This window comes from Ictidomys tridecemlineatus, chromosome 14, assembly GCF_052094955.1.
Source record: "Ictidomys tridecemlineatus isolate mIctTri1 chromosome 14, mIctTri1.hap1, whole genome shotgun sequence".
Lineage (NCBI taxonomy): Eukaryota > Metazoa > Chordata > Mammalia > Rodentia > Sciuridae > Ictidomys > Ictidomys tridecemlineatus.
The window spans coordinates 66,536,857-66,553,250 of NC_135490.1; the positions used below are offsets into that span (position 1 = coordinate 66,536,857).

Consider the following 16,394-nt stretch of genomic DNA (forward strand, 5'->3'; position numbering starts at 1 on the left):
ATGGAATATTACTCAGTCATAAAATGAAATTATGGCATTTGCCAGTAAATGGTTGGAACTAGAGACTATCATGCTATGTGAAATAAACCAATCCCCCAAAACTAAAGGCTGAATGGTTCTCTCTGATAATGTGAATGCTGACTCACAATAGGGAGGAGTGGAGGTTCACCAAATGGACAGCAGGGAATAGGGGAAGAGGGATGGGAATGGAAAAGGCAGTAAAATGAATTGGACATAAATTTCCTATATTCATAAACAAATATGACCATTATAACTCCACATCATGTACAACCACAAGAATGGGAAGTTATACTCCAATGTATGTAAGATATGTCAATATACATTCTACTGTCATGTATAACTAAAAAGACCAAAAAAGAAAAACAATTTGCTATGGATACCTCCCTTTAGTGGTTTAAAAGACCTCAAAAACTCAAACCCATCATACCCTTGGCCTTTCCTTATTTCAGATAAAAATAATACGTGTCACCTTTTTTGAGACTTTATGTAATTTTTATCAGTATTTAGGCTCCTATTAAGAAAGCAAAGAATTTCCATTAAGCCTTATTTGTAGCTGTTACCCTGAGGGGGGAAAAACAATACAAAACATGGGTCTATGCTGCATTATGTAACCACATCAACTCACATAACCAATCCTGCCCCTTAACAGAAACTTATTAATGGGTTGGGTTTTGCTCTGGGGATCATCAGCTTTTAATTGGATGACCATGCTTAAGAATACCAGACATCTGCTGTCATTAGAAATGTTACTCTAAGTGGTCTTTTGTTTCACATGAGTTTTTAGATTCATTCAAAGTCACACCAAGGATACAAAGTAAAGCGCTTCGACCCGGCCCCCCATTTGTCTTAACAGTCCTGTATACTCTGTTTTGCCAACAAGGGCCATTTTTGTTGGTTCTTTCTCTGTTCCTTTCAATTATCATCATCATTGATCTGTATCTTGTGCATTATGAAAAGACGAGGGGAAAGAATATGACAAAAATCACTGTACACTGCTCAAACTCTAATTTGTTGAATCTGAAATAATAAATCTCACCTAACAAGCCACAAGTGTCAGCCTGACAAAGATTCTGGTGTTCAGTGAATATGTACAGTTGTCACCATGCTACAAAGGTAGCAGGCACCACTTCAGATGCCCAGAGACTTTAAAATAATAATTCCTGATGCTCCTAGTTCCTGACTGCATGACAAGAGGTTCTTAATATTGGTAGGCCAGGACTCTCAGCAATATACACATTAACCAAGTATACATTCTTCCATCTACCTTCTGAATAGTGAAAAAGTCAGAGAGTAGAAAATAAATGTGAGCACCTTTCCTACTCAAAGAGCACTAATGAGTTGGCCATAGATGGAATTATATAATTTAAATTGTTAAATGCAATATAAATACAGTGAGGGGTGTGTTAAAAAATCTATAAAACACTATCTGATCACATTATGTCCTTTGTAGGAAAATCAGAATTGCTTCATGTTGAATTCATTTACAACAGGTACTTTGTACATTATGAAAAGGCAGTTTTTGAGACAACCCACAAATTGCACAGTATAATGACATAGCCTGTCCAAATCATGGTTATCTAAGCAAATGAAGAAACAAGAGAGATAAATCATTTCTCTTTGGAGATGACATGATTGTTCTGAATTTTAATGGCATGAGGTTTAGAACAAAAAGTCTGCTACAGACAGCATCATGTACAATTCCTGAATTCCTCAGTTTGAAAGGGCAGGTAAAGTATGGTGATCACTAAAACTTGTACCTCAAGTTTGCCTCACCCCTCTATCAAAAGAAACTAAGGGCAATTTTCCAGAATTAAATCTATAATTTTCTAGAATCTGCCATATATCCAGAATTGTAAATGACAAGAGGCAAGCACAATAACTCAGAAAAACACACACACATAAAAAAATTATCAATGTTCAGAATCTTGATTTCTACCAAAAGAATGACAGATTTTCCTTGATTGTAAACCGAAATGAAGGGGGGAAAACCCCAATATTTTCCTTTACAAAACAAGATTAATAGTTACTCCTCTAATTTATTTGAAATCTAAGAGCTACTTGTTATTGCAACTGTTTCCTTTCGTTGTATGAGTTATTATAAATCCTTTTAGAAAATTTTCAAATGGATTTCCCTACAAAATTCAAAGTTTTTCAGATTTTCTCTGAAAAAGAAATCAACATCCTTATTGTTGGCATATAAATATATACATGAGTAAAAACTAGAATTCAAAGCAAAGGCCATGAATTTATACTTTCTATAATAAAAATGAATATGAAAAGGCAAATATTTACTGGTATAAGGTGTGTGTGAGTGTATGTGTGTAAAAGAATTCGGAAGTCTGAAATACTTGGAAGCAAGAAAAATTCCACATACAAGACAGACATCCAAAATGGCTCAACATAATTTATTTTTTTTTATGTTAAAATGTACAGAGTTCTTTTGAAAGTACTTGCTAGAAAGGGGGGAAAAAAAGATATTACATACAAGGAGAGGAAGGGAGGCCAACTGGCCCAGGAGCGCATGACATGGAGAAATACAAAGGCATCTAGGCACCCCTTCCCCTTAGCTTACAAGTCACCATGAACAAAGTACAAAGAGGTTACAAAACAGGAAAAGCAAATATAAACAGACAGGAATAGACTTAGCTTCATTTGTACATGCGGCTTTTAGAGGCATCTGGAGCTCTATTCACACACTCTAGAGATCTCTTCTCTTTAAAGAGAATTTTTATCTTTCTTAAAATAGTTTTTAATATTCTACAACAAAGATAAAAAATTTTAAAGATGGAATGAAATGAAAAAGCTCTTATTTTAAAAGGCATCAAAGTCACTAACAGTGAGTTTTTAAATTTCTTTTTTTAGAAGATTACCCAAGTTATCTTGCTAAAAATACATTTTTTTAAAACAGAAGTGAAAAAATGACAGGTACCAATATTACTGTGTTGGATAGTTTCTTTTATAATATAGAAAAGAACATTTTTTTTTCTACAATAGTTCTACAGTCACAAAGAGGCTTGTGGAAAAGGGAGCTGCCCGATTGAGTTTTTTTTTTTTTTTTTTTAAAGGAACAAAACCAAACACAACCGCAAACCAACAGAAACTGAATTCACGGCCCTCATTTCAACAGCTTCTCCTTCTGCCTTGACTGACCCACCCTCCTCCCAACATATCTCCCTCCCCTCCCCACCCCATCCCCACCCCACCCCATCCAGGAAGCAATGACATAGCTGAAAATGTAGGGAGAGGGCAGCACAGTGCACTTTCTACATAGATGATTGGGAACTGGAATAGTATATACAGAGAAACTGGGTCCTACACAGCCTTGCACATGCTCAGAGTTGATAGCGGTAAGGTGTGAAATTCTGCCTTTTTCTATCTAACACACTTAATTGAGAAAGTCAATTAAAGTGTATAAAAAAACCAACAAACCTGTGCATTTGAAAAAATTTAATGCCTAATTAGTACTTTAAAAATTTATCTATATAAAATGTACAAATAAAGGAGAGAATTTATGCTTACAGATATTTCGTTAAGCAGTATTTCTCCCTTTTGGATATTTGACTGCACATACCAAGTGGTATAATAGTTTCCATCTTCTAATGATGGAATATATATATATATAATTTTTTTACCTATCCCTGGATGAAGTAATAGGAAGAGAATGGGTGAACTGGTTGCACAAGAGAAAAGAGAATGGTTTGGGAGCAACATATGAACCTGCTAAAATCCTGCTGTCCAGATGTGCCCTACTATGCTGGTGGTAGATTTATCCCTCTTCTCATTAGCCACTCAAAGGAGAGGGGCTGGTGCACTCTGATTCACAGGCGATGAACTTAGGACATCAAAAGACAAATTAAAACTAGAGGTATGTATTAATAAGTAGTTATAAAATGTACACCATAATCTCCCTTTGGACAAACATTCTGAGTTGTCTCTTCCAACATAAAATGAACAGTGTCAAAGGTTTGTCAGGTATTTTTCAAATCACTGAAACATACAATCATCCACCAACACTGGATGAAAGATTGTTAGGCAAATCACTGGGGACTGCTGTTGTTTTATCAGAGTCAAAGGCTCAAGAATCAAGACCCTTAGTTAGCATTTCAAAGTACATACTAAAAATAAGAGGCTGGATGGAATATGTGTGTTATGGCTGATTCACCAGGTGGTAAAAAAACAAGAGGTTCATTTCCTCTTTGTGATTGTTAATTGACCATCTCCATTTCTCCAAAGGCTAGATTAGGATTGCAAACAGCTTTCCTCTGAGATTCTGCTGTTAAGTGAGACTTACAGTATTTTGTGTCTCTGAGTGCTGAGTGGCAATATTTTTAAAAAAGAAAAAAAAAGGTTATATTACACTTGATTCAAGAAAAACAAAGATTTCAATGAAGTCTGTCTATAAAGAAACATTCTTGGGGCTAGGTTTCAAGAGGTGTGTGTGTATAGGGAGTGGAGGGGATTTAAAAGGAGAAGCATTTTCCTGTCTCACTTTATTAATAATAATAATAATAATAATAATAACAATAATATTAACAATAAGTTTAAGGAGCTTGGGTTGTTCTCCATGTCCCCGTCCGAGTCTCCCATAAGTGCCTCCTGCTGGAATGAAGTAGGAAATGAAAGGTTGGGTTCGGAGGAAAGGGTGTGGTTAACCCTCGAGATGTATATATAACATTTAAAAATGACAACATTGGGAGCTGCAAACAGTGAGGGAAACAAACATTTTAAAAATAAAATAAAGAGAATTCACTTTTACACAAATTCTGTCCATGTGGTGTGTAAAGAAAGTAAGGCTCTTTTTAATTATGAAAAGATTTTGTGCATGTTTCCCCCCATCCCCGAATCCATTTTTAGATGAGTTCTACTGTAAAATGTTCAAGATTGTGAAGAAAACCAAAACCCAGAACAAAATGAACCCCCCCCCCTTCAAAAAAAAGAGATCAGGTTTTCTAAAAAATAAAATAAACCAAAGAAAAATTCCTCTAAATCTACAGCAATATTTTAATGGAAAAAAAGGTCCATTTTTCTCTGGTTTGTCAGTATAAAAGGTTCCTTTATTTATATATATTTAAGTTTTTAACTGTAAGTTCATCTTGCTCATCTTCTCATGTAAGGTCCATTGAGTGACTGCTTGGGCACACCAGCAGCATTCATATAGCTGTGATGGGAGGGGCCAGTGTACATCATGTTTCCATGAGGGTTTGGCTGCATAGGCTGCTGGGTATAAGCCTGGCTCCCCATCATTCCCATTTGCATCTGCATAGGATACTGTGCTGTCTGGTTCATGTAGGCAGGGTTACTATGGTAACTGCTGTTCATCATGGGCTGTGTCATTCGATAGCTGTTCATGGCATTCAAGGTGTTCATATTCATGGAATTGACATTATAGGCAGGAGTTGGCATTAAATTAACCCCCATGTTCATGCCTCGCTGAACAGCCAATGCACGAGGGCCAGCCTGCATGGCAACCGCTGGTGGGCTGCGGCCATATAGCTGCTGCTGATGAGCAGCTGCAGAGGGCAGTGGCGCAGATTTGGAACGGATAGAAATGTGCCCCTTGACTGGCATTTGCCCTTGCAACCTCTGAGTGTGAGGAATGCCAATGTTGGTGGCAGACATGTTGCACTGTAGCAGAGGTGATGTGAGGTTCATGGTAGTGGATGCCAAGTTGGGGGGCGGTGTCATGGTGGCTTGTGCTTGAGGAGTCCCAGCTAATGGATGAGATGGTGCTAGCTGAGCGAGTCCTGTATTAGACAAAGAAACACTGGTTGCATAGGAAGTCACAGCAGGAGAATGGCTATAAGGCATGGCATGAGGGTCCATAATGGTGTTAGTCAGCTGTTGCAACTTGGCTAAACTGAAGGTGGCTGATGGTTGAGAGTAGCTGCCAGCACCAAAATCCCCTGGAATCCTCTCATAGATGCTTATGTTCCCAGTGCTTCCAGATTCTGGTATCTCCATGATCATAGGAGCTGGAGTGAAACTATTATTCATACTACATTGTGATAGCGGGGGCTGCTGTTGGGGTGGGGGTGGGGGCTGAGGCTGCTGGGGCTGAGGCTGCTGCTGTGGCTGCTGCTGCTGTTGCTGCTGCTGTGGCTGGGGTGGTGGAGGCTGTGGTGCTGGTTGTTGTTGTTGCTGCTGCTGTTGCTGTTGCTGCTGCTGCTGCTGCTGTTGTTGCTGTGGTGGCGGCGGTGGTGGCTGCTGCTGGTTACTAGGAGGCCTCTCCACCACACAACTCTGAGGTGACTTGATATTGCAATTGGTAGTAGGCTGGACAGTGTTCTGCTGCAACATGCTGCAGCTGTTGCCCATGTTTGCCATTTGCTGAGTGACAACACAACTGTTCTGGGTGAGGCTGCTAGACGATGACAACCCACCATAGGAGCAGCTGCTCTGAGAGGAGTTATTCCCACATATGCTACTACCCATTGTGGAATCATAGCTGCTAGGGTTCTCATAGTTCTCTGTGGTGCTCTCGATGCTGCCCAGATCACTGAAGCCACTGTCTACTACCTGCTGAGAGTGGTCTGATACGGAAGGCACATCCATCATGGGGCTGGTCTCCATGTTCTGCATAGAGGGTGCGGACAGGGATCCTTGTTCCGGGCTGATCTGTGTGTAACCACTCTCCAGGGCAGGCACATTGGGACTGCTGACTGAACGGACTGACTGGCTGGGATGAGACTGAACTGAGGATATTGGGCTATTATGTTCTGAAGCATGACAGTCTTCAACCATTGACATCTGAGGGTCTTCATCAGCCTGGGTGTAACTCTGCAGGGTCTGACAAGCTGCGAGTGTTTCTTCACAGTCCTGGTAGGCTCCCTCATGCTCATTGCTTTCTTCTTGAGTCAAAGACTGCACTGCTTGTACAGTTTCCAGATCCAGTTCACTATGAGGAATCTCTTCCTCCTCTTTTAATTCAATTAATTCTTCCTTAGTGTTGGAATCTTCTTCATGGTCATCCTCAGACCCTGGTATATGCTCTGATACCACAGATGTCTCATTGGAAGGCTGTTCCTCCTCAGAATCTGGTTCTGTTTCATCTTTATCCTTTATGGTTTCCCTACTGTTCTGCATGTTAGTATCTAAAAAAGACTCTTGACCACTCGGCTCCTCCTTGATATCTTCTCTAATGGGCTGCTCCTCTGGCTCCTGTTTCTTTGTAGGTTCCAGATGACCATCATCTTCATCATCTGCATCATGGTCTTCATTCTGATTTGCCTCGGTGGTCACTTCATCGTCTTCCTCTTGCTCCTGTTCTTCCAGTTCTTGTGGCTCTTCTTCTGACTGCCTTTGTTCTTCTAAGATGCGAGGCTTCTCTTCTTCCTCCTCTACTTCAGGTTCTTTCATTTCAGTTTCGGGACTGTTGCTGCTGTCTACTGGAGAAGTGGCTCTAACTTCACTGCTGGTTGTGTCCTCTTCCTCTCCCTCTTCAACCTCTTCTGCTTCCACATGCATCTCCTCGTCCTTTCTTTCTTCCAGTAAAGGCAAGTCTTGTTTTGGCTCGATAGTTTCTTCATTCTCTTGGGTTTTGGGTTTACGACTGGGTTTGGGAATGGGAACAATGGGCTCAACAATGCGCTCTTGAGTAGAAACGGCTAAGATTTCCCGATTCAACTTAAATCCGGGTTTTCGACCAGGTCTTTTCTTCCAGTGGATTGGTTTGCGGCTCTTGCCTTTGGGCCATCCCTTTTTCTTTTTCATAGGTGTGGATGTATCTGGCTCAAGGGAAGAACTGTTCACATCACGTTTCCGTAAAAGAGATACTGGCTTTAGGATAGGCGTGTCTGTATAGGAGGGATAAAAAAATAATAAAGACATTATATTTCTACTGTCTTTTTCTGAGACCAGCATGTAAAAGAAATGATTTTATGAAGTATCATTTTTATTCAGTGACTTTAAAACATAAATAAGCTTTATAAAGATGCAAATAATAAGTAGCCATTAGTACTTTTATCATGTTATTTTTACTATGGAAGTGACAAATTGGCTTATTCTTTTTTTTTCCTTTTCCTGCTTTTAATTCATGTCATCTTTCCGGTGTTCTTAGTTTCCACAAAATCATTACTTGAGGTAGAATTATTAGCCAATTACTGCAGACAATGTTGTTTGGATGGGAATAGCTGCAAGGCATTTAGTCCCTAAACAAATAAGTTAAAGCACAATAATATTTAGTAGATAAAACTTTCATATATTCTCCCTATACTGTGATAAAATATACATAACATAAAACTTATTTTAACTTATTTATAAGTGTACAGTTCAGTGGCATTAAATACATTCACAATCCCCATTTATTTATAATGTATTGGGGATTGAACTCAGGGGCATTCAAGCACTGAGCCACATCCCCAGCCCTATTTTATACTTCAATTAGAAGACAGGGTTTTACTGAGTTGCTTACTACTTCACTTTTGCTGAGGCTGGCTTTGAACTCGCAATCCTCCTGTCTCAGCCTCCTGAGCCGCTGGGATTATAAACGTGCTCCACTGTGCACGACTCCCATTAATTTTTAAAGGTTAGGAATACCAAGGCAAGAATGGGATTTGGGAAGGAAAGCTAAAAGAGTTTAGCTAATGGTAACTTGAAAGTAAAGAAAGGAAATGGCTTCATAGGATACATCTAACCAAATCAGCAGGAATTTAAACAGGGTACACTATTTTAGAACAGAGTGATAAAAAACAGGATGTAAAGTGCTAAATTTACAAGACAAATTTTTAGTTTCTTAGTAGTATATTTCAAAAATATAACAAATAAAACTTTGGAGAATCATTAAAATAACACAAATAAAGTAAAGAATTCAGTCATCTTATCACTGTATTAAAAGCATGTTATAGAAAAACATAGGAGTAAAGGAAATGCAAGTTATTTACTAGATTTGGAAAAAAAATTTAAAAAGTAGAATAAAAGGCTCAACAAATTAATGCATAAAAGCTAAAGGTTTATGATGCCAGGTAGAAAGCTGATTTCTTCAAATTTACCCAGCAAAGCTCAGTTTGAACCCAGGTAAGGTAAACATACTATAGATGGGGGAAGCATTATATATGATGGCAAAACTTAAGGCTAGAATGCAAAAGCCTAGTTTTTTACCTAGCTCATATTATGAGCCCTTATTTTTTCTATCTCCAAAGAGTAGTAAAACAAAAAACTATTTTAAAAGTAAATAATATTTTTATCTATATCATAAAACTTAAAATTCATGAGTTATTGCTACTATTCATTAGAAATTTACTACTAATTGAATAAGACACATTAGAGATGGTTCAGGAAGGGCTCCTGAATAGATCTGTGTAAAGTTCCAACTTATATGAATCTGCTCTTATTGAAGAATGGTCTTCTTAGCATTTACTCATTTAGCAATATTTACTAAGTTGCCTATCACAAGCACTCAGCACAAAGCAATGAACAAAACAAAGTCCAGAGAGTTACATACTCTAGTAAATGGCTATTTTACCTTTCTGATACTAAGTCCCATTCACCCACTAACTAAAAGTTCAGATAAAGAATAAGAAAGAATTAGGCAAAAAAGAACAGTATCCTAACTATTTAGAGTAAAATATTTTCTACAGAGGCAAAAACAGGTCTGGAACTAAAGGAGAAATTAATGGAAGAATCAGCATAGATATATTTGATACAAAAGATTGCCATATGTTTGTTTTCTTACTTAGTGAGTTGTGTTCATTTTTCAACCTTTTGTTGAAAGGCTTACAGCTATTATCCCTATGTATTTAAAGACAATAAAACTATAAGTAAACAATTCTGTAAAACATACCATCAGCATCGTCTGACTCCTCATCTTCCTCTTCATCTTTAGACTTCCTTTTAGATGATCGACACCTGAGAATATCCTGTGAGGACAAACGATGGAAGTATCCTCTATGGAAGAGTTCATTTTCATCCTCTTCTTCTTCTTCTTCTTCATCAATCTCATATGTGGGTTCTAACCGTGGCATTGGTCTCTCAGAGTCAGAGTCTTCAAAAGGTTCATCTAACACTTCTGTGGTCTCAGAAATAGTTTCTGTGACTACACTGCTATTGTGATGCTTGCGCTTTCGGACTCTCCTTCTTCGGTGAAGAATTGGTTTCTATTTAATAGAGAAATCAAATACATATAGTAATGAACAATGTTTTTGGGTACTAACAACATGAAAAGAGTTTAAAAACCTAATAGAATTAGCATATATAAAATGAAGGTGCTCTTTGCCAGAAAATATTTTAAACATTATTTCTAAATATTAACATACTATGTGTAAAGTATTAAGAATACAAAGATGTTGAATAATTGAATACAAATTTGCAGAAAAACAGGCAAGCACATTCAAAAAGCAGGTATAATTTTCTTATTAGTAATTCAGTTATATTTAACATCCTAAAGAGTTACTTATTTCAATAATGAAATGACCCAGAGGCTAGTCCATTAACTTATTTCTTTTTTCCTCAAGAGCAAAAAAGGAATAAAACACTCCTATACTCTGAAGGTTAGTGGCTCAGTAAAGCTATATGCCATCTTCATGAACTATCCATAAAAAAGTTATAGTGGAGTGTAGAAATATAGAGTAGAAATGTATTTACTTGATATTAGTGATGCATTTCAAAAGCCAAATAAATCTGATATTGAAATTTGGCATATTTGGCACACCTTTGCACTGGGTTGACCTAGTATCTTGAATGACATAAACAATGTCATTCAAGTATCACAAAGTAATAAAGATGATGTGCCAGGAATTATCTAATTCAATCCTTTCACTATAGAGGCTAAAAAAGCTATAGGACTTGCTCAAGGTCACATATCTATTTAGTATACAAATCATAATAGTCTCTTAATTCCTAATTTCTTTAAGAATGTCAAAAGTAGTTGCACACGATCTCACTCTGTTTCTCACTCTCTTTTTTATACAAGGAAACAGCATATATATATATATATATATATTTTTTTTTTAACTTTACAAATAAGCAATATAAGCCCAAGGAGAACAAATATATATTCTTCATGACCATGTAATGAAGAGAAGAATTAGTCAATGTTCAACTTTTGCCTACTTGAAATCTACTGGTCCTAACTGAAAACACAATTTTCAAATTAGATGGGAAATGGCCTTACTCCTTGGAGAAATGGCAGGAAACTCACAAGATAAACTTGGAGAATCTTATGCTGCCAGAAAGTAAGAAAGTGTTCAAAACAAAACAAAATCTACAATGATAGGGGGTATGTATGTTAAAGAGACAGGAGCAAAACTGAAAGAGATCTGAATGGCCAAAGATAGAAAGATTTGGGCAACAAATTAAAAAATGTAATAGTATTAGATTATAAATTGAAATAGCAGATGAATGTCTTGAGTTCATATTGATATAAGCAAATATATGAATAAATCAATATATGTGGGAAAATGGATAAATCTCCCAAGCAAATAATTTGTGCAAATACTCCGCTCTTAGTATAATTACTCATATCTTAAGTGTGAGACTTTCTTCCAGTATAGTATGCAAAAGGAGAAAAAAAAGTTACTTGATAATGAAGAAATATGACAAGCACTACCTGGGTTAAAATCAATAATGAGAAGTCATATTGATAATATATATCTTGTAAATGAAACACATTGATACATAGATTGAGAATGGCACTTTATTTCTATGGTCTTCTTCTCAAAGACATATAACCCCATTCTAATATCATAAGGAATATTCTACAAAATACCTGAGCAGTAATCTTTACAACTGTTAAAACCATCAAAACAAGGAAGGACTGAGAAATTGTCACAACCAAGAAGAGCCTGAAGACATATGACAACTAAATGCAATACGATATGCTGGATGGGATCCTAAACAGAAAAAAGGATATTAGGGAAAACTGGAAATTTGCATAAGCACAGACTCTGGCAACTAATTAACCCACAACGGATCATTAATTATGAAAAATATACCATACTAACCTAAGAGGTTAATAATAGGGGAAACTGGGTATGGACTTTGTAGGAACTTTGTACTTTTTTTTTTACTTTTTGTAATAATGATGTATATCTTAAAATGTTCTTAAAAAGTCATTATTTTTCAAATGGCCCTATTAGAGAAAGAAAACATTTCATTGTTTTGGATGAAGGCTGTCATCCATTACTACAGAGTAGGGCTCATCCAGGGAGCCGACATACTTTAGTCTTACTAGCCCAAGGCAGTGCTAAAAGTTTGCTTTATATAGCCTGGGATATTTCTGGTATTTGGTAGTCCCTCCTTACCAGTGGTTTCACTTTCCATGGTTTCAGTTACTCACAGTTAATTGCAGTCCAAAATATTAAATGGAAAACCAAGAAATTATTCACAATTTTTAAATTTCATGCCATTCTGAATAATGTGATGAAATCTCACACTATCTTTCTCCTTCCTGCCCTAAATGTGAATCATTAGTTTGTTCCATGTATTCACACTATGTGTTACCATCTATCTGTCACTAACCATTTAAGTTATCAGATAGACTGTCCCAGTATTATAAGGCTATGTCCAAGTAACCCTTATTTTACTTAGTACCCAAAGCATAAGAGAAGTGATGCTTACAAGTGAGATAAATCAAAGAGATACAGTAAAGTGCTTCCTTTAAGGGAAAAGGTGAAAGTATAGTAAGATTTTGAGAGAGACCACATTCACAACTTTTATTATAGTATATTGTTTTAAGAATTATATTTTGCTATTATTGTTGTTAATCTCTTATTGTGCCTGATTTGAACATTCAATCAGCAAGGTAAAAATGGTTTGCTCTTAAATAAACTTCTGACTTCTATGTTCATTCCTATGAACCAAAGAAGTCACACATTTCAAATGTTCCCTGGGAAGATCATAAGCTACAATACATTGAAGTTTAATGTTTAAAAAATAACATACTAGGAATTTCTACCTTTACTCTTTCAGAACTGAAGGAGAAGACAAATGAGCACAATAAACTGCAACTAGAGGAAAAACAACACATAGATAAAACATTACCTTTCGCTTCAATGTGGGTTTTGTAAGAATTGGTGGTGAGTTTGACCGAGGACTTTCTGGCTCTTCCTCCTCCTCACTGCTCTCACTGAAGCCCCTAAGGAGAGCCCTGTCACCATCACTATAGCAACGAGGCAGTCTATCATTTCCTTCTGGTAATCTGCACTTCAGAGTCTCAGGGCTTTTCTTTAGCTGTCCTCGCCACAGCTCAACCCCCTCACTTAATCTTCTTTTGGGAATGTCTGGCTTCCCATCCTGGCTTGGCTGTTCCTGAGAGGCTGTCAATTGTTCTTCACTTTCAGTGTATTGTTCTTGGGAGGTTTCTGATTTTTCCTCACATTCTCCATATTGTTCCTGAGGAGTTGATGATGTCTCTTCCAAGAGCAGTTTAGAATCTTTATCACCAAAACGTTCTTGGGTCTTTCTGTTCTTCCTCCCACACCGGCCCCTCCGAGAAGGCTGACTATTTGCAGGAAGACTATCACGGGGAAGGATCTGTTTGTTCAAACGTGTAGAACTGGCTGGAGCCATAACTTCTGGTTTCTTTTCACTTTCTACTGAAGAATAAGAATCTTGTTCTTTGTTCTCCCGAGACAGAGATTTTCCTATCTGGTTTTGGAAAATAAAACAGGTTAATTTTTTAACCCTATTTAGTTTCATCTACCTATCCTGCCCTTTAACATACAGAGATAAGGAAACAGAGATTTAAAAGAAAAATTATTATTTAGTAGCTAACATGAATACTTCCTATGTAGTAGACCACACTTTTAAATGCTTTATATGTATTATGTATGTAACCCACATAACAACTGCATGAAAAAATAATATATCCCCACCTTGAAAGTGAGGCAACTGCAGCAAACAGAAAAACTTAAGTGATCTGCCCCAAGTCACTCAATAGTAGTAAATGAAGAAGTTGGGACAAAAACCCAGCAGGCTAACTCTAGAGCTGTGCTCTTAATCACTATGAAATACCACCTTTAACATACGAAGTGAATACTATCATTGTTTATAAATTTTAAATTAAGGTCTCAGGGTAGGCAAGATGAAAAAGACATTGGAGAAATATGAAAAAAAATTTCTGAAATTATTTCTATTCTGAATATTTAATTCCATTTTAAAAACTGCACTAAAGAGGGGCATTAGATATTTTTACATCCATCAAAGGAGGAAATGAAGGATGAAAGCACTGCTTAAAAAAAAAAAGTATACAACACTTAAAACATGCAATGCAGTATAGCCCATCAACCCTTTTAATAGTTACAGGCATCTGTGTGTCCACTGAACTTTTCAGAGCTGTACTGAAAACATATGCATGTTTCTATTATTTCTTTAATGTTCTGTTTTTTTTTTTAATGTGTCCTCATTTTAACAAGTGTCAGATTTAGATTCAATTCAGATTCCTCAATTACTATGCAGCTTAAAATTTAGCTGCTTATTGGCACTCTGGTCATAATTAACACATTGTAAAAAGTCTGATGGTCTAAAGTTTTAAAAAACACTAAAAGGTAAATAAGACCTAATCTTCCTGAAGTTTTTGCCACTGACATAAATTCTAACAAAATACATGCACTTATTTTGTTGGTAAGATACTGTAATATGTGTCACAAAAATACATGAAAACCAAAAAATGTAATTCGTTCACCGTCAAAAACAAGAAACTACTCATGTCCTTACACTGGTCTCTAATTCTCTTTCCTGGCACTGTGGTTCTTCATTTTCTCCTTCATCAGCCTCCTCATCTTCCTCCTCTGAGACAACAGAGTTGGAGACTATGACAGGAGTCCAGCGTAAACATTCTGGATCCACATCTACAGGTCGCAGATTCAACTGAAGCTTTGCCATGTGATCCTGGATAAGTTTTTCCCGGCGGATAATCACAAATCTAGAACCAGAGAAAAGTTTATAGCAACCACCAATATACAATATGTTCATAAAAATGAATGTCATCTCCCAAAACCCTGAAGATGACAATGATGGATGCTTCAAAACAACCTGTTTGGGAAGATGAAATATGGAAATATACCACCACAATGAGATAGCTAAGAAATACGAAGTTGAGCCTCATATTCCACTATAGCAATTAAGTTATTTTAACCACTTACTGACTCATATATCCCCTATCTGCAATTTCTTCCGTCCTCTTGAGCTCTTTCCTATTCTCCATTAATTTAGCTCAAATGCTTTTTAACTTAAAAAAAATATTTTTAGCTGTAGACGGACATAATAACTTTATTTATTTACATTGTATGTGGTGCTGAGGATTGAACCCAATGCATCACAGGTGCTAGGCAAGCACTGTAGCACTGAGCACAACCCCAGACCCAAATGCCTCCTTTCTTTGTGATCTTTTCATGACTAATTTAGGCAATGGTGAACTATCTATCCTCCCTTCCAATACGCATTTCACTTTGTACCATTTATATGGACATTAATCATGGATATATTTTACTTAATGAAATTGTTTCCAGAATTGTTTCTTTTTATAAGAGATCCCAATGCTAGAAGGTAAAAGATTCAGTGGCTTATGTCCAAAAGTTAGAAAAAAAGATGAAAAAACAGTTTTAAAAAATATATACAGTTAAATACCACAGAAACCAAAATAATGTGGCAGCACCAAGTGTTTTCACTTATATTAGTTATTGTTCTTTCATCAATAATCTGTGATCCAAAACTTATACCTTTTCATCTTTCAAAGGTGTTCAAAGGGATGTGATACTCACTGGTCACTACGGAAGTCCAGCATGCGTAGGTGGTGGAGTGTGGAAGTAATGTCTTGAGGGCATATACCTGTCAACTTGCTTAACTTCTTAATGCTGATCTGTTTGTCATTTTGGTGATAAAGGCACTCCAATATTACACTTTTCCAATAAGCCATATAGGATAAACGACCTAGGTCTGACAATGGTTTCTCTGGAGACCCTGCTTGGCCTTCACGCTTTGATAACAAATAACCTAAAGAAACCCCCAAATCACAAAGATGTCAGAGATCCTAAAAATGTCTGATTCACCAAAGTAGTAATTCTCTTTCTACAACCAAATCAAATATTATAGGCAATAATAATTTCAAAGGTAAATTCCTTGAAAAGCAGGGAACAACTTAGCAGAAATACTTGAAACTACTGTTTGCAGGGAGATTATACAATTTTCACATATTAGACATTAGGTTAATATTGGCTACAGTCACTATAAATCACTTTGTTAAAATAGTCAAGCTGTAAAAAAAATCAGAACTGAGACCACATTAATAAGATTATGGCAAGAACAGTTTTTATTATAATGGGCATATTTTCTTTGGACCACTAGATGGCATCTGGTATATCTGAATTGAGAAATATAAAAAGAATGCCTTAGTTTTGTGTAGTCCTAGTTAAGACTGGTTCTTCTATGAGTGAATTAGA

General features: G+C 36.6%; 1 protein-coding gene across 5 annotated transcripts in view; it reads right to left on the reverse strand.

Moving 5' to 3' along the window:
- Window positions 1–2,405: 2,405 nt before the first annotated feature.
- Kat6a (lysine acetyltransferase 6A) overlaps window positions 2,406–16,394 on the reverse strand; it is a 104,609-nt gene continuing 90,620 nt past the window's right edge. For all 5 annotated transcript variants that reach the window (XM_078031266.1, XM_078031267.1, XM_078031263.1 and 2 more), the window contains 5 exons: window positions 15,717–15,948; window positions 14,671–14,878; window positions 12,997–13,602; window positions 9,800–10,112; window positions 2,406–7,814 (listed from right to left, as the gene is read on the reverse strand). In XM_078031266.1, the coding sequence (XP_077887392.1) occupies window positions 5,119–7,814; window positions 9,800–10,112; window positions 12,997–13,602; window positions 14,671–14,878; window positions 15,717–15,948 (4,055 nt within the window). In that variant the 3' untranslated portion in view covers window positions 2,406–5,118. The remainder of the gene's footprint in view (window positions 7,815–9,799; window positions 10,113–12,996; window positions 13,603–14,670; window positions 14,879–15,716; window positions 15,949–16,394) is intronic.